At 38.6% G+C, this 19,240-nt stretch overlaps 1 protein-coding gene across 2 annotated transcripts; it reads left to right on the plus strand.

Moving 5' to 3' along the window:
* Positions 1 to 818: 818 nt before the first annotated feature.
* Positions 819 to 14,880, plus strand: LOC113022284 (macrophage-stimulating protein receptor-like). Of its 2 annotated transcripts, none has more exons than XM_026167509.2 (21): positions 819 to 1,461; positions 2,173 to 3,453; positions 4,877 to 5,047; positions 5,176 to 5,295; positions 5,397 to 5,567; positions 5,707 to 5,873; positions 6,988 to 7,117; positions 7,240 to 7,376; positions 7,477 to 7,656; positions 7,745 to 7,844; positions 7,960 to 8,190; positions 8,341 to 8,487; positions 8,586 to 8,748; positions 9,177 to 9,269; positions 9,513 to 9,719; positions 9,804 to 9,884; positions 9,982 to 10,163; positions 10,269 to 10,378; positions 11,209 to 11,374; positions 11,729 to 11,865; positions 12,186 to 14,880. In XM_026167509.2, the coding sequence occupies exons 2-21, from the start codon at positions 2,257 to 2,259 to the stop codon at positions 12,409 to 12,411; spliced, it is 4,116 nt and encodes a 1,371-aa protein (XP_026023294.2). In that variant the 5' UTR covers positions 819 to 1,461; positions 2,173 to 2,256; the 3' UTR covers positions 12,412 to 14,880. The 2 variants fall into 2 exon arrangements, with proteins under 2 accessions (XP_026023294.2, XP_026023295.2); XM_026167510.2 differs by having other exon boundaries at positions 9,534 to 9,719.
* Positions 14,881 to 19,240: the final 4,360 nt, after the last annotated feature.

Here is a 19,240-nt window from a genome sequence, read left to right on the forward strand (position 1 = left end):
AAAATGGTATAATAATAATAATAATAATAATAATAATAATAATAAAAAGTTTGAATACCCTTACTTTAAACAGTCTTCTGGGGATTTAATATCGGGCCAAATCAAAATCTAAACTGCAGTGAGCTCTAAGTCTGTTTGCTTGGCCCATGTCTTATGAGTCAGGTTGTCAGATACACAGATGTAAGCTGAGGAGCAAACATGATGGCCTTACAGCTATTGTTTTTGGCAGATTGTTTGATTAGTTTCTCACTCTGACTAAAAAAAAAAAAAAAAGAAAGAAAGAAAGGAAAAACCTTCTTTTCTTTTTTTTGCTCCTGCACTACCTCAGACTTTTTCTATGACATTAGGAGTAATGGTTGCTTGTGGATTTTTATGGTTTTAGGTCTGGAAGTGAAAGCCTGCTGAGTGACACTGCAGCATATGTTTACTTTGAACTTTGGATTCAGTAGTAGATGTTTAACTTCGGAGTATAAATCCACATTATAGCATTTCTGTTGGCACACTGATGACAGTGATGGTCATTTTGGCCTCAACTTTTACAGCCTCCATGTACCATCATCCAACAGAGCAAAGTTGAGGTTTTTCCATGTGTGTTTTATATCACTAATACATTTTTAGGTGATCTGTCAGGAGAATGGAATACATTCTTCCCATAACTTTCTGGCTGCTGAGGAGAAACTGTTCCTCATCCAAAAGCAATGTATTTTTGGCAAATGTCCCTCAGGCGCTGATATAAGCTACAGACTGCTTTCATAAGCCAAGATTTTTTCCACAAAAATTTAAGTCTGACTGGAAATATGTTTCAGGATGAAATATGACAAAGCTCTCTTGGAGAGGAAATTATGCGGATGGTCAAATTTAGCAACTACTTCATACTTCCTCGTTGCAGGCGCGGCTTGGTAGGGCAGAACCCGCTTAGGGAATATCACAGTCCACAGTCAAGCGAGTCAGAATGATGATGGCATTTCCGGTCTTTAACAGTTTAAAAAATTAAACATTGAATCATGTTAGAAAACTTGTTTGAACGGGCAGTGTCATTCTCATTTTTACAGCACAAAAACGCCACGAATTATCGTTTGTTTTGTAATAATAACCAGATGAATATTGTTCCAGACATTTAGATGTACCTTGGCACGATAATGGCAGGATTTAAGGATATTAATTTCCACAGTATTTATTTTTTCAATGAAATTTGGCTTATAATTTATCCAGATCTCCCGTCGATACAGTGCCATACAACTGTAAAAATGCAAATCTCTCTGTAGGTCTGATGACCTGATTTTTTTTTTTAATCACCCTTTAGACACAAGACCGCTGGCCTGGAATGCTTTTATTGTGAAGGGTTAGTAACTTCCTGTTTTGTTTTGTTTTCGGTTTTTTTTTTTGACGTGAGATCTTAAAGGAATGGGGGAATTCAGTGCCAGTGTAAACTCATTGATAGAGGTATTCAGTCGCTGTCAGGTGAGTGGAACTTCACTAGCATACGTATCTCTGAGGGATTCAAATTTGTTAAAGAAGTTGTTAAAGATTTCTTAAATTTTATTGGTTCCGGAGAACTTTCAGCTATTGGTCCATGTTAATGATTCCTATCCAAACAGTTCGAGTTAATACAAATGATTCTAACTGTAGTAGTATCATGGTTTTCATTAGAAGTTATGTCATATAGTAATATGAAATTTACAGTAACGTAGTCCTTTATAAGCCTCCATGACCGTTTTGCACTGATAATAACTATTACTTTTGTGTATTTGACACATGTAATGTAGTTGTTACTCTGTATGTATTTTGTGTAGTTTTGGTGGGCTGAACGCTCCCATGGTTTCTCCACATGTTACAACGCGTTGTTTCTTGTCCGCTTTAGATTGTATCGTTATCCTCGCAAATTCTTGTTGGGTTTTACATGCCGTGACTGCGTATATTAGGTAATACTACCTTTTAAAATGAGGCATTTGCAGCTGAAGATAAGGAAATGCTTAATCAAGAGCCTCAAAAAGAAAAAGAAAAAAAGCAGCTGATACTTTCCTCCTTCCTCAGTTCTCCAGCTGTGTCTCAGATTAAGTAAGCTAAAATGTTTACAGTATGAAGTGGAGAATCTCGGCTGAATGTGAGAATCCAGTGGTACAGCTCCCTGTCTGGTAAATCTCAACATTCCTTCTCTGCTTTTTCTTGCAGAGCTCCCGCTGGTTCTCCAGAATGTTTTCTTTGAGAAAACTGTCTTATAGGTAGCATTTATTCACAGCAGACCATAAAGTGGAAATGGTCAGTTTGACTGCCTTGTTGACAGTATGGATATGGATGCTATCACAAACTGCCTTGGGGCAGCACACATGTCCTTCTACACCTCAGAGTTCCATAGATTTCACTGTAACATATTCCCTCCCCCACTTCCAAACCCAGAAACCAATACAGAACATTGCAGTGAACCCGGATAATGAACAAGTTTACATTGGATATCAGAATGCGGTAGTGGGAGTCAACAGTTCTATGAATAAAATATGGGAGGTGAAAACTGGACCTATAGGCAGTCCTGATTGTGAAACCTGTCTGGCATGCGATGTAGAAGTTCAACCCGAGGACCCAGTGGATACAGACAACGAGATTCTGCTTTTGGATCCTGCTCTAAATCTAGTTCCATACCTGTACATTTGTGGAAGTACTCGGTATGGGATCTGTTACTTTACTGACATTACCCTTGAAGCTCCTGCACCTCAATGTTTATACACAAAAAAAAGGAACTCTCCAACCTACTGTCGTGACTGTGTGGCCAGCCCATTTGGTACCAAGGCCATGATCGCTGAAGATGGGCAGACATCATACTTCTTTGTTGCAGCCTCTGTCAATGACAGAATAACACAGACGTACCCAAGGAGGTCATTATCAGTGCTGAGGCCACTTTCAACTGAAGATGGCTTTGACATGGTCACAAACGTGACAGTGCTTCCTGGACTACGTGACTCTTACAGCATTAACTACATCTACAGTTTCTCTGCCAAGGATTATGTCTACTTTCTTTCCTTGCAGAGGGAAAATCCCTACAAAAACGATTCAGCTTTTCAGACTCGTCTGGGACGACTGTCTATTTCTAATCCAGAGATGTGGATGTACAGAGAGCTTATTTTGGAGTGTCGGTACGAGCCAAAGCGCAGGAGAAGAAGGAGAGGGACTTTCAAGGGTACTGTTTATAATGGATTACAGGCAGCACATTTCGGGCAAGTTGGGAAGGACTTGGCTGATGAGCTGAGGGTAGCTGAGGGAGAAAATGTTTTGTATGGGGTGTTCGCGGAGGTAAACAAGCATGGCCAGCCTCAGAAGAACTCAGCCCTCTGTGCGTTTCCTTTAACTAAAATAAACCAAGAAATCGAGGCTGGTGAGGAGGCCTGCTGTAAGTCAAGTACAGAGCAGCTATCCAGAGGTCTCTGCCACTTCCAGCCATGTGAGAACTGCCCACATGAAGTGAGTAACTCTTTTTTTTATGCTCGAGTGTCATCAGAATATCACTATATGCCCATACAGGAAATGGTTTGTCCAGACAAGCATTGTATTATTAAGTCATTTGTGATGAGAGCAAAGTGGTTTACAGTACAGTATTATTATTTTCTTGAGCAATAAAGGATTGTATATTCAAAGTAAAACTAAAGTTAGTCCATAAATCTTGAAAGTTAAAATGATGTTTGCCTGCGGTAAATCTGATGAAGGTGAGTGTGTGTGAGAGAGAGAGAACAGGGAGGGATGGATGAGTCACTGGTGTGACCTGCATGTTGCGACACCATTACTCTGTTCTGTTTCAGTCACTGCTCAGTAAGTTTCAGTCTTTCTCAATGAAAAGGTGTGAACTGTTTGTAGTACAAGGCTTTGGTAAAAAAAACAGTTGCAGTTTCTTTTCATTTTAAAACAAATAACTGAGAGGACACAAACTGCCTCAGGGCAGCACACGTGTCCTTCCAGTCCTAGCAGGTCAGTGGATTTCACTGTGGAATATTTCCTCCCCAACTTCCAAATACACAAACCAATACAGAAGAGAAAGGTACTGGACGGTAAAGGCAGGTTCAGCCTTATAAGAACATGCACACCTCTCTTGAAACACCTTGAATGTAGCTATGGTTCCTCACGTCAAAATAAAATAAAGGTGTGGTCTTTCCTTTTATGGCGCTCAGTCTGTGTCCTTTGAGCTCCCACAGGCATGTACACCTACGGGAATGTGTGCCAGGAAACACAAGCTATAAATCCTGCTGATAAAAATGTGGAACTTCAAGGGGAGGGTCAGTGTTGGACTGTACTCATCTCTATTTGAGTAGGAAATAGGATGAATATGAAAGAAGTGAGGGGCAAGATTTTTACTTATTGAATCTGGTGTGTTCAATACAGTGAACTGCATTTCTATTTAAGCATTAAAGTCTGAGAAGCTCAAATGGTGTAAAAATTGGACATTGAAGTGAGAACTCAAATATGGGCATGCTGGGGCAGGTCAGCTTAATTACCTCACCAGTCTTGCAAATCCTGCTTTTTTTCTGGTTGCTGACCTTTTTTTTAAACCAGTCTAACTCATGTTTTGCACGCCCACCATGCAAATGTTTAGTTTCAGCAGAAGACAGAAACTACTCTGAGAAACAGTCACCAAGTCAACAACGCTGAGGTCACTGCTGTTTTATGACTTTCCACTCACGGCTTGTTACCATGACTGGAGGAAACTACAGCACTTCCTCTATAAATGAATACAATTAAGAATTTTTTTCCATCCCTTTTTCTTGTCACACAAACACGTCTTCATGTACCGGTACTTATTCTAGAATGAGCCCAGTGCTGATAGAGGCAGATATGCTGAAGATGAAACTCCTTGAGCTGTCCATGTGTAAACATGTTTTTTCTGCTTGTACAGAACTCTGATAGCAGATGCACTGATAAGCCCACTCTGGTGTCAAAGCCATACTACAGAGTCGATCTCTTCAACAGTGAGATGAGAAATGTACTGTTTACTTCAGTTCTGGTGAACACGATTGAGACTCATACGGTGGGCCATTTTGGCACGTCAGATGGGAGGATACTCCAGGTAATAACATGGTGTTGGGCTGGAGAGTACGCTGAAGTTTGAATGCATTATAAAGTACTGAATGTAGATGTTTTTGCTATGATTTCCATGAATCCTCGCGACATTACCTCTCTGTTTCACATGTTTAGGTGATTCTAAGTTCCTATAACCATATTATTTTTGCCAACTATTCACTGGGAGAGACTGCAGTTTCGAGGAACGCAGCTGTGTACTCTGAGGATTCACTTCTCTTTGTGGTTGGAAATAAGGTAACACTCGTAATACCTGCCACAGGTACTGCTTATCTCTTGATGAATTTTCTCTTGTATGTCTTTTATAACACCCTCATCTTACTCTCTCCACGATCAAGATGTTCAGGGTGCCTTCTACAGGACCAGGGTGTGCACATTTTAAGACGTGCCCCATGTGTTTGAATGCTCCGTTTTTCATGAACTGTGGCTGGTGTTCGGGAATCTGCTCAAGGCAGGAGGAGTGTAGCTCACAGTGGAACAAAAAGTCTTGCGGACCCATCATAACAGAGGTAGATCTGTCACTCTGTGTGACTCTGTGATAAGCCATTGCATGGTTAAACAAAATGAGTCATAAAGTTCCTCCAGTCACACTGATTATACATACACATAATTAGCTACTGATTTATGTTGGTAATTTTATTTTTCCAGTTTTTTCCTAAAATGGTCCCTGCTGGTGGTGTGACTGAAGTGACGCTGTGCGGATCAGAATTTCAGTCTGTTCTGCGGCCGCCCATCATCAGTGGCAAAACCCACATCGTTACTGTGGGCTCGGGGACCGTGTGTGATGTCCTGCCTGAAAAGAGCAATAGTAACAGGTGAGTAGTTCAATCCCACGTGTAGTCCATTTCCTCGTGTTGGAAGTGCTGCTCAATGTGCTGCTCAGACTTAATTAAAAAATGATGGTATTGAGCTCTTTATTGGTTATATAACTGATGTATTATTTCAGACATATAAACTTCTGTTCTTAACATCTCAGTGACATCTTTGGTCAAATTTTTGTGCAAAACAATAATTTGGGGCTGATTGGCTCAGAGGAGGCAGGGAAAAAGATTATTGGACAAGAATGACAATAACAGCATTGAGACTGACAGCGTAGTGATGTCAAGAACAGAAAAACAACACTAAGGAAAACAGGCAGATGAGTAATGGATTGGATTTATATAGCGCTTTTCAAGGCACCCAAAGCGCTTTACAATACCACTATTCATTCACTCTCACATTCATACACTGGTGGAGGCAGCTACAGTTGTAGCCACAGCTGCCCTGGGGCAGACTGACAGAAGCGAGGCTGCCATATCGTGCCATCGGCCCCTCTGGCCAACACCAGTAGGCAAGTAGGGTAAAGTGTCTTGCCCAGGGACACAACGACCTGGACAGAGAGCCCAGGGATCGAACCGGCGACCTTCCGGTTACAGATGTGATTCCCAACCCCCTGAGCCACGGTTGAGTGATTACAGTTCGTCCTTATTGAATTTAGTTGTCCTCTTGGGTCTCAGAGTACAGGCTTATTTTTTTTCCTAGAGTTTCCAAAAGTAGAGTAGAAGGTAGAGCCTTGAGCTATTAGGCCTGCTCCTGTGGACTCAGTTCTAGTTTGGTTTCAGGAGGCAGATTAGATATATAAGTTTTCCTGAATGAAACTTTTCATAGCTTTAATAAGGGCTGATCATCGACCATAGTCTTGTATGCTGCTATACGCAAAACAGCTCGGGGAGTTCTCATAATGCTCTGAGCACTTAACCTTGACGACCCTCTTTTCAGTCGCCACTCGTAAATATGACGCTCTTGCATGTCATTAACTTTTATCTTCTCTCTCACATGATTTGTCTTTTATTCTGTTAGTCGTTTGTTATCCCTTTATGGGAAACATCAGATGGCTCATATTCTCTCATAGAACTAACAGACATGCCATTCCCTGTGTCTCTAATACAGACTGGTGTGCAAAATCAGGGAAGAAACACCAAACCAGGGACTCAACATCACTCTGGAAGTGAATGAGGGAGAGGTGGAGGGCATTTTCTCAGTTGAAGGCACAGCTCAGATTTCTGGCTTGTCATTTGTGGTGAGATCAATTTTTAAATGGCACCACCCTGTTATAAACTCTCTGTTTTCTAATTATCAGAAATAATTTCTGTAATGCATTTTGGAATCACGATGTGATTTACTTTGTGTGTTTCTTATTAGACACCCAGCATAACAGAAATCAAGCCTGATTACGGGCCCTTGTTTGGAGGAACAGTGGTTACATTAAGAGGCAGATATCTTAACACAGGAGTAACAAGAAATGTCAAAATTGGAGATAAAAACTGCACCATTCAAAAGTGAGTAACATAGACGCTACAACACATTGGTTTTGCTGTGCATTTAAGCAGGTAGCCTTAGTTATGTATAGTTGGTTATTTGAATTTCTATTGCTTTCAGTGTTTCTGAAGGAAAGGGGACTTTGTCTTCAATCGTCTGCCACACAGAAGCTGCTGAGGCTGTTGGGGAACTACCTGTGAAAGTCATTATTGACAGCCTTCAAGTGAATGACACTAAGATGTTTTCCTACAAGAATAATCCTGTTATAAACTCTGTGTTTCCGAATTGCAGTTTCCAAAGGTATGACACTAAACTGGTCTAACTAATAGGCTTACCACCAAGTTCCTCATCAAAACTAGCAGGCATGCTAATTTATATTGCCTTACAGAGGCTCCAAGCTGGTGATAGAAGGTCAGAATCTTGATGTTGCTAACAAAATTGTGGTTGAGTACACTCTGAAATCTCACTTCAGTGAGCGTCTTCAACGGGTAAGTAAGGTTTTGTAAAACTTTACTGGGATTTTTTTCTAATGCAGTTACATTTTTCAGTTAATTAATTTTAACTTGATTGCAAACAGCATATTATTTTTTTGTTTTACCTCAGGTTTGCAGTGGCACAAGAAATGCCACACACATGGAGTGCTGGGTTCCTGCTTTTCCAGAACAAATTCCAGATACCATTTTTAAAACTGGAGTGCTTTCTATTCACATAGATGGGGAAAATGACGCCTGGAAAAGTAACTTTTCCTACTACCCTAATGCCCAAGTCATTCCCTTTGAAAACGATGACAGTATATTACTTCTAAAACCAGGAGAGGACGAGGTTTCACTGCATGTATGTTCACACACTCATGTGCAGTTTTTCCTGCTCTGTCATTTGTTTGGCTGTTTGTACAAAAACCTCAGGAACAGTAGTTGCATTCTTCACAAGACAACAATTACTGCTTGTGTTTTAATATTTAAACCCTTTTTCAATTTGTAACAGCATAAAAAATTGGATGCAGTACAAACATGTATGAAGATCACAATGACCATTGGTGATGCGGTCTGCAAAGCGCAGGTTTTGCAAAATGAGCTGACCTGCAGGATTCCTAAAGGCCTGGTTGTTCCCAGCAACGGGCTGCCTGTTAGGGTAAGAATCATCTGTTTAAGCCATCCTAAATCACTTATGGAGACTCATATTTAAATAAATGTATTTAACAAGAGGGATCATATTTTCCACTGCTGCAGGTGTTTGTGAACCATGACGTTTATGATATGGGTACAGTGCTCTTTGATGACAGCTTCAACAACAATGCGATTGCAGGCATTGTCCTGGGCATCATTGCCGCACTGGTAGTAGGAGCTGCCCTTGCATTAATTGTTATGATTAATTTAAGGAAAAAAAAGAGAGGTGAGAAAGACTTTGCTATTTTGTGATGCATTTCAATAAACTGACATACTTTACTAAGCAATCTTGCAACAAATTTTAATTACATGCATCTGTCAGTCGTTCTTAGCCGACCTTCGGCTCACCGGTGCTTCACACATTATCCTCAGTGGATTCTTCCCTTGTGTCATTCACAATTTAGTAAAAAAAGTTATATATAAAAAGCTCTACATGGCCAAGCTCATGACATAAGGTTTCAGCTAATCCACCAAGATCATATTCTAGCAGGTGGCATGAAGCACCTTGTAACTGTGTATTCTAAAAACTGTTATAAAAATGACCATGCTATTATTTTAAATTTATATGCACACCTTCAGAATGTATTTTGTCCTGTCTCTCTCTATGATTTTTCTTTGTTAACTGATTTTGATTGATTGAATTCTCCCCTCCAGCCACCATAGAGAATCGCTTATCAGCGATGATGTCACATAATCTACGCCTGAGCAACAATAATTCTTCTTCTCCAACAGATGACTACAGACAGGGTGAGAGATTCAAGCCATGAACTGATTCAGTTTAATGTGTCAAAGAACAACCTGACTAATAAAGTTATTTAGGAACATTTATTATTATTGAGGAACATTATATAAACTTGAGCATAGATAATCTTTTTTTTTTTTTATCCCAGTCCATTAAATACTTTCATGCTTTTCATTCTTCGCATGTACTCAGATTTTATCAGTTATTTATTTGCCTGTTTATGTTTTTTCTCTAATGCATTACAATAGATCTTTACTATCAAACTTCAGGTTCAGCAGGACTGGCTTTCCAGGGTTTATTGTACAGTGCCAGCTCTGATCATCTATCTGTTCCTTTGATGCCACGAGACAATATCTCAATGGTTAGCCTGAATTCCAATATTCTTGAAGAGGTCAAAGATGTGCTAATCCCACCTGAGATGCTCTCAATTGAGGATAGTCAGATTATTGGCAAAGGTGAACCTCAGTATTGTACAATTGTTATTACTAATTTGCCAATTTAGCACAGAATTCCTATAAGGCAATTTTCTTCTAATATAGGTCACTTTGGGACAGTTTATCATGGATACCTGTTAGACAACAACAAGAAAGAAATCCACTGTGCTATTAAATCACTGAACAGTAAGTGAATATCAGTTTATTTCATAAAAGAAATTGGTGTTTTGTGAGCTGCTGGCTGGTAGATTAAAGTATTTTATTATATGTGTTTTATTAACAGGGATAACAGATTTCCAGGAAGTAGACCAGTTCCTCAGAGAGGGGATCATTATGAAAGGCTTTAACCACCCTAACATACTGTCACTGTTGGGTATCATGCTGCCCAAAGAAGGGCTCCCCCTGGTGGTTCTGCCATATATGAAGCATGGAGATCTGCGCCATTTCATCCGTTCTAAGAACAGGGTAAATTAAACTGTGGGGACTGTGAAGATGCTCTATTCACGCCATTACAAGTTTTGTCCTTAGATCTCTCTTTTTTTGTTTTTACAAACTCTTTGTCCTTTACAGAATCCAACAGTGAAAGACCTGATTGGGTTTGGTCTTCAGGTTGCCAGGGGAATGGAGTACTTAGCCCAAAAGAAATTTGTTCACAGAGACCTGGCTGCGCGTAACTGCATGTGAGTGTGACTCATGCACTGATTACTGGCCTTGATATGAAAGACTTTGACTCACTACAAGCAAACGTATTTGTTGTTGGCCATAAGGGGAAATAATTCTGCAGTTTTAGCCGTTTTAAATTTGTGAACACATTGTTGTAGTCAGTTGTATATAGCAAAATGAAATTATTTCATGAAAATAATTTGATGTTCATTGCAAAGCTTGTTAATAAATTCATCAGCTTTCAGGCATCTTTTAAAATTATTAGTTATTTTCTGCAATGTTAAAAAAAAGTATTAGATAAAAGTGACAAATGTACATTAACATGATTTTGAAAAAAAAAATCATTTTTATTTTAGATTCTTTTTTCTACATGAAAGATAGTTTAGATCAGAGGTCCCCAGCCGTTTTTGCATCACAGACCAGTTTATGTCCGACAATTTTTTCATGTACTGGCCTTTAAGGTGTTGCAGATGAATACAACAAAATAAAACAAGTACCGATACCAAAAAAAGGAAAATTTATTCATAACACACGGGAAAAATAAAATAAATAATAAAAAACGCTAAAAAGCCCGAAAACCATAAATTTCACACCCGAACCTTAACTCTCACGGCCCGGTACCAAACGACTCACGGACTGGCCTGGAGGTTGGGACCGCTGGTTTAGATGTTAAACACATAGCTTACTCAACATGTATAAGCTTACACCATTAGATCTCATCATAGAGAACATGGTTGATATTCACTGACACTCGTTGTACACGTGCTAGTCTACATGTTAGAAATGTAAAGTAGAAATATGTTATTTGAACTAGATAGTCCATTCTTAAGATGTTTTGTCTTGACAGGCTGGATGAAAACTTCACAGTAAAGGTTGCTGACTTTGGTATGGCAAGAGACGTCTATGCCAAGGAGTACTACAGCATTCAAGATCACAAAAGGGTGAAGCTCCCTGTAAAGTGGATGGCCATCGAAAGCCTGCAAACACAGAAGTTCACAACCAAGTCTGATGTTGTAAGTGTGCCTAATTAATCAAGCCAATGAAGATCATTTTAAATCAGGGGTGCCCAATCCCGGTCCTCGAGAGCTACCATCCTGCAGCTTTTAGATGCATCCTTGTTCCCACACACCCGAATCAAATGAATGGCTTGTTATCAGGCCTTTGCCAAACATGATGGCATGCTGAAGAGGTAATCAAGCCATTTGATTCAGCTGTGTTGGAGTAGGGATGCATCTAAAAGCTGCAGGATAGTAGCTCTTGAGGACTGGGATTGGGCAGCCCTGTTTTAAATCAATCACTCAACCAATCAATCAATCAATCAATCAATCAATATACATACAATATATTATTCTTTATCTGTTTCACAGTGGTCATATGGCATCTTACTGTGGGAGCTGTTAACCAGAGGTGCTAGCCCGTATCCAGAGGTGGACCCCTATGACATCACGCAGTACTTGTTGAAGGGACGTCGGCTTCTGCAGCCACAGTATTGCCCAGACACCCTGTAAGAATTAGCACCCTTTCACTATCCCGTAGCATATGGGCATTATTAGATAAGATAACTCTTTATTGTCATTGCACAGTCATACATAGTACAATAGTGCAATGAAATTGGAAAACTGTCCTACGTCGGCATTATGTAACGTTGATGTCTTTAGTGGCCTCAATTCCACCCTGCATACCTCTAAATCACAGGGATTTAATCCTATGCTACTTTGTATTTGAGAAAAAACAATGCCCGTTATTCAGTAGTGTCTTCACCTGCTTACTCTTTTACTTACTCAGCTTTTCATTCAATAATTTACGCAATTATTCATTCCACAGCTATGTAATCATGCTGGCGTGTTGGGACCCGGAGCCTGAGTGTAGACCTACCTTCCATAGCTTGGCTACCGAAGTGCAGCGCATCCTGTCCAATCTGAAAGGAGAGCACTACATCAGTTTGAAGGTTACCTACGTCAACTTAGACCAGCCAAGGCCTTACCCCTCCCTAGTTGGAAGTGAAGCCACAACCTCAGACTTGGACACAGACTCTAATGGTAGCAGCTGAAGGTGCAATGACACAAAGCTCTTTGGCAGGATCACGGCATCCAGAGTTGGAAAACATACAAGAGAAAAGGACAGCTTATAAAAAATTTTATGTGTATAAACCCGAGCACGCTGAACATTTTGCTACTGATTTATTTGACACTGTAGGCATTATAAACTCTAACTGGAGGGAAAAACCCCACTGGAAGATTCATACTGGTTACTAAATTTTTTTTGTGACAAAATAGAAGCAGCATGCTGACTTATTTTCTATAACACGAGCGTGAATGAGACAAAATGAATGTAAAATAGAGCCTTGTTCTTAGACTTGCAGAACAGGGTTGAGTGGTACGTACATGGTGTTATTCACACATATAGTACGTGTCTCTAAATGTCTCTAAATCAGTACCTTAAACTTTGGGGGCATATGAACAGTGACTTGTGCTCAGGGGTTAACAGTTTTCATATTTGCACCACAATTGTTTTGCCATATGGGCTAACTTAAATTGTTTTATTTAGGTCTGTAGCATGTAGATTTAAAAAGAATACACGTGTGCATCTTACATCACACATGTAAAATAACTCAGTCGACACAAATTTGGAGCCGCTCATACAAAAAAAGCTCTGGGCCCAGAGTTATGAAAGTGAGCTTTTTGTCCTGTGTGGAAACACATCCATGCTTGTAATTATCACTAGAGGGCAACAAATGCCTTATTCTGAAGAAAACTTGAGTTGCTGGTGCAGTGATGTTCTGCACTACAGCAGTCGTCTCCACACAAAGGTGCCGCACAATCGGTACAACTATATTTAACTAAACCTCAGAGAACCAGATTCACAGTTTCACTGAGTGAATGTAACACATTACGGTCTTTTCATTTCAATCAGCAAAATGTAACCTGCAAAGCATTTTGATGAATTTCTGTGTCTTTTGCTTTTAATTAAAATAATCTCCATAGTACATAGGACATTTGAAGGTCATTTATTATATGGGCACTGATTTTAATCTTCTATACTGACGCTGTAATGTGGTTTCAAACTGATAGTTTATTTTCACGGACTAGCTTTCCACCAAGAGCAATGAATTCAGTTCAAAGATAGTTGAGTTTTGTTATTGCTCCATTTATTTTTGTTGAACCAAAGACCGATCGGATCTTTTCAGTAGCTTCCACAGTCAAGCGGGGTTTTATACAAAATGCTTGATTCCATATAATCTTCTCCAAAAAGTCTTATTGTGAATAAACAGTATGAAAAAACCTACAGCAGATGGGCAAACAGGAACATTCCAGCTTTTTAAAAAATCAATTTAAAATTTTATTCAGAGCACCGCAGCAAGTACAAAAGTTCTTCATGAAAGTGGATCGTCAAAGCCAAAGATGAAAATGATGCTGAGTGCATTGACACAGGTCTGAGGCAGTGCAGCGCTTGTTCACTGCCAGGTAGATGAGAGGAAAAACACAAACTGTTTGAGTCTGAATAATGTTAGCTCAACCAGAGTGAAAACTGCATGCCTCTACCTAATCTGTGTATCTAGCATTTGTAATACTCTATGAATAATTTATGGATCTAAATAAAGATTTTCTTTTTCCATCCCTTGCCTTTAGGTACTGTAAAGGTGGTAGCAATAATGACAAGCTCTGGTTACACTCAGGTCCAGATATTGGGGGGAAAAAATCTAATGAGCTGGCCTAAAGACTAAAGAGAATCTGTTTTTTCCCCCCTATGAACATTGTGTAAGATGCCTTTATTTAAGTCATGCTGAAGCATGCATAGGATCTATTTTGATTGTATGCTACTAATGACCTACAGGAATTTTAAAAATGGTTTTGTTATCAACCTTTTCTATTCAGATCATTTTAAAAATGTATTTTTAGACAGTATGTGATGAGCACGAGCTCATGCAGTAAGCACTCAAAGCTTCAACTCAATGAACCTAAAGCAGTAGAAAGACACAGCACGTAGCTTAACTGTTCCTCAGACTCAGGGTTAAGCTTTTTTAGACAAGCGCTATAAACCATCAGTCTTTACAAAAAATATAGATTTGTGACATAGCATGGATTTTAAATGAAAAGTGAAATCAATTTTGGGAACGAAAAAGTTTTTTTTACATTGTTTTTCTTATGATATGGAAATCAGAGTGATTTTTTCTTCTCCTGTGACAAAATTTCTCTTTGCGTGTTGATTTCGGCAGATGTGCTGAGCAACTGTCAGGTGTGGCACTACAAAAAGACACTACAAATGTGAAGTATGTTGGAAAAAGTGAAAGTAAATGTGCTCGGCCGACTGTGTGAATAAACAGATCTCTTAATGGACTTCAGTTGAAGCCACAGTTGACTCATTTGTTGCTTACTGAAACTAAAGAAACTGATGACTGGCACTACCACTAGGACATCTACATAGCTTAAAATGGGTTGCCCTGTGATCTGTTACTGAATTTTGTGTAATTGGTGGCCTTGCAGAAGGATTTTAAATAAAATGCTCCTAATATTTCCGAGATTGATGTTGATGTTCCTCAAACACATAATCCCATAATCCAAATTATGCAACGTGAATGTATTTTCTTTAGAACGTACCCATGTTTGTTTGTTTTTCACACACATACACCCACACACACGAACAAAGCAATCTAATAAATTTCTGACTTACTTTTCAAATCAGATATACCAAACATCAGGGAAACCTCTGTTTCCTGATGTCATAATGACTTTAAAGTTGAAATGAATGGTGTTTGCAACCAGCAACTCCAAATGTAAATGTAAACGTGGCATTAGTCCATACCAGTTTAAGCCTGAGGACAGAACAATAGCAGACATTGGTATTTTTTCCAACAGGAGCTTCTTGATGCATGCTCAGCCATCCAGGTAAGTAAATGTCAAAAAGTTGTGGATATTATGTTTTGAGTTTCCCCAACCTTATAAACAGTAAATATAGTACATGTAGTACGTATAATACACATTAATAATTAGGAGGAAAAGAAGTTAAATGATGGAGGGGCAATCATTAACGAATATTATTGTATAACTAACAATACAATTTCAAAGCAACCCTCAGCATAAGCACATCATTTCAGCTGGTCTGTTTATTCAGAACCACTAAATACTGAATGTTCCTCCTTCTCTTTGCACACACAGCCACACAAACACCTTCCTATCCAAACCCACAGTGATGGGGAATAGCTCAACTGAACAGAGAGCAGACCCCTAAAGTGTCTGGTCTAAAATTCCTTTTGTTGTCTACAACAGTATATATTTATAAATAATTTAAACTTTTATTTCACACTGCCCTGGTTTTGGAGCAGAGTTGGTTGAAATCTGCAAGTATCATACAGCAGCTGTTGTGTGATCTGTGGCAAACTGGACCAGAGAAGTAACAAACTTTAAGATTTCAGTGGATCTAAACACATAACAAACATAATTTGCACGCTTACTTTGTGTATTCAGTTTCATAGCTAAAATAAAATAATGATAATTTAGTATAAATTAAATAGTTTCATAGATATGCAATGCAAGTTCACTGTAGAATCTTCCAGAATAACTGCACATGAATAGAGACATTTTTGTTTAAAATTAGAAGCTGAAGGAACGGATAAGGTGCCAAATTCTAAATGTTCCACTGTTTGTAATGTCACGGATGCAGTTGCCAGTTTATTTTGGCTGATGATGATGAGCTGAGTGACATGTTCAGCATTTGCTTTTTATGTTGGAGGTATCTGATCAGACACACTCCTCTGAGTTTTTTAATATACAGATAAACAAGAGTGAATTAAAAAGAACTGCATTTGGAGACTCATCTTCAAACTCCAGAGAGGCAACAAACTTCTGCAGAACAAGCTTCCTGCGGTTTGTCTGTGACTGATATAATGGTAATGATACTGTATGGTGATTTAGTGAAGTTGCAAGTGATCTGCATTACATCACTTGGTATAAAAAAGGCCGGGGAAGTGAGAGAAAATAAAAGAAACTTACCTGATTCACAGTTGTTGAGCTACTCCCTGCAGCTGTTTGGGCTGTGCATGCAATTCGCAGTCTGAGGTTTTCATCATTGATCAAGGTCTCCCTATTTTTCAAGATGTTGCTCAGAAAATAGAAAAAAACTGGGCTGAGAGAGACAGAGAAAGGAAATATGACTCTATAACAAGACTGTGCAAGCTTAATTACTTACTAATAAGTTTGCATAAGGGTCATCAGCTTTCTTCTTGTTTACCTTTGTATACATTCATGTAACATTTAATAAATCAAATTTAAAGTCTTCTGTATGACATAATATTTACTCAATATTTCAAATTACAGCATATTATGCAGTCAAAAGGAATGAATTTCACAGTGCTCTAAAGTGCTTCATTTTTATTTAATTGCAAAATCATACATCATAGGTGATCTGGTATTTTCATGATACTATTGAAATTGTTCCTAAGTAATGGACTAATGTAACTGAGTCCTTTGCATGTTAAAAATCCCTCTTTTATTTTCAGAATATCTTGCATACATGTTGCACGCTTTCGCACGTCTGTTCTCTGAACTCAGTCCTCTATCCTTGAGCTTGTGTACCATCAGTAGCTACCTGAATAGCGAGGCAGTCTTCCTCCCTCTCCCTTGCGCTTCTCCATTGTTGCAATGCATTCAGAGGGAGGATGAGGAGTTGGGAGGTCACAGATGGAGAGAAGTGTTCTGTTTGTTCCTGTCTCTGCTCTCTGAGTGAATGTCTCCACAGATGGGATTATATTGAAAAGCAAACACAAATTTGCAGAGCAATGAAAGTGCTTTAGAACCACAAGGCCATGTACACAGTTAACTGTTCTTGTTTTTTTCCCCCATTTGGAGTTTTTCATTAGCCGTCATCAGTGCGCTAATGCATTTTCTGGCTTACAAAACGCACATGTGGATTACAGTATTCATCCACATGCTGAATGTGTTATTATGATAACAAAACAAATCTAATTAAATGTGATTAAATATTGAATGCATTCTAATACCATATCCAGTCTTTGCCATCAAAACTCATGCACTCTGATGACTCAGTGGCACGGGTAACCATGAAAATGTATATGCACATAGAAACTCTGAACATCATGCGTACGTTCCTACAGTTTTAACTTCAGTCACACAGATTCATTGTCCCTGACTCCTTTTATCCTCCTTCTATTTCAGTGGATAGGCTCACAAAGTTGTGCCTACTGTGAATTCCTGGTTAGAATTAGCTTCCATAGTGACAGCTAGAAGGTATTTTTTATGTATATGCCAAATATGTTATTATATAACTAAAATAATGGAGAATTCCTTTTAGCTGATAAATACTTTCTTTAATGTGAATGTGTGATAAAATACTGTCAATAAAATAAATTATGTTTGTTTTTATTTTACCATCAAGTTTACCATCATTTAATGGGTTTAAAACGCGATTAATGTGATTCACCTTGCAAACCTGTGTGTGATTTATAGGTATTCATGGGCATGCACTTCTTTCATGCTGGATATGTGCTTTGTGCATGCATTATATCTTATTACTGACTTTATTATTATTGAACAGGCTAACCGTTGATGCACCAACAAAGGGAAAAACACAATGTTGTCCTTTAATGTCCTATTAAAAATATAATAACATAGAGTGAAGGAAATGCGTCATTACCTTAGTACAATGATTTAATAATGTACATTAGTTGCTCATAATTACAATAAAAACAAGTTCTTATTCAGCATTCTTATTCTGAATGATGTGACCTACTTGGCACTGTGCTGTTCTGTGCTACGCTATGCTTCTCCACACTGAGTTTGGTTATTTATGGATACATCTTTGGCCCATGGTGTTTTCAGGTGACAGAATAAAATCCTGAACTCATGGCATGCTAATGGCTTTCCTTTCTATTTAAACTTAAATATGGAACAATCAGACAGTAATACAACCCATAAGACAAACCTTAAACATCCAGATTGAGCTGAAATAAACTCTTAACACTTCAATCATTGTGACATTACATGACAGTTAGACAAAGTTGTTCCTAATTACATTAATGCAATGTGTCTTTTGTTCTCTTTACGGTGTCATAATTAGTTTAATTAGTAACACCTGTGGTGTTATTAACTACTTTTTCAGTCCAGATTGGCTGTTATTAAAAGGGTCTATTGCAAGAAGAACACTGAGTCATTACTGTTGTTCATCAAGGTTGTACAACAGAGAGTATAAACTCCATCAAACCAACCTCCCCAGTTATTAGGGCAAACCTAATACATGATGGACCTTAACCAAATTTCTTACAAACATAGATCAATCTGAGGCTTTCTTTGTGTTTATAAATAAGAAGAAATAAGAAGCTAAGTTAGCCCCTATAGTGTATCCAACACTAAAGGGAACTTCTTACATGTAGTCTCAGTACTTACTCTTGTATACATCTTTGTTCATCTGCAGGGCAGAGCAATTGATTTTTCCCAGCGGGCCACAATTAGGGCTTAATTGCAACATCCACTCTTACCAGTAACAGTTCATAAAGAGATCAAATTAATATTGAGCAGAACTGTGTTTAGCTTATTGGTGCAATCCTCCACAACAGTCCCAGTTTCTCACATGGCCCCCAGGAATCTTAATTGCTCACACCTGGTCTACTGTATGCTTTGTATATGTATACAGAATTGTTACACAGCTTCTTTTTCACTCTGTTATGGAGCAGCCTGAATTGTTTACATAAACCTGTAAATATTTGGACCATGGTTGGACAGGAAAGATGGGGTAGCAAAATTTAGATTTTAATTTAATTTAATTTAATTATTAATGGGTTAATACGCGTATTTACATAAATAATGCATATATACAATGCAGAAATATCAATATACATATATTAATAGGCATTTGATTTGATCAGT

The sequence above is a fragment of the Astatotilapia calliptera genome, chromosome 5 (assembly GCF_964374335.1).
Source record: "Astatotilapia calliptera chromosome 5, fAstCal68.1, whole genome shotgun sequence".
NCBI classification, from domain to species: Eukaryota; Metazoa; Chordata; class Actinopteri; order Cichliformes; family Cichlidae; genus Astatotilapia; species Astatotilapia calliptera.

Bases quoted from the DNA above. Each gene is read 5' to 3' on its own strand.
- LOC113022284 (XM_026167509.2), top strand. From the start codon at position 2,257: ATGGTCAGTTTGACTGCCTTGTTGACAGTATGGATATGGATGCTATCA. The intron at 5,048-5,175 runs GTAATAACATGG...TCACATGTTTAG, and splicing joins CAGATGGGAGGATACTCCAG to GTGATTCTAAGTTCCTATAA. The intron at 7,377-7,476 runs GTGAGTAACATA...TATTGCTTTCAG, and splicing joins AAAAACTGCACCATTCAAAA to TGTTTCTGAAGGAAAGGGGA.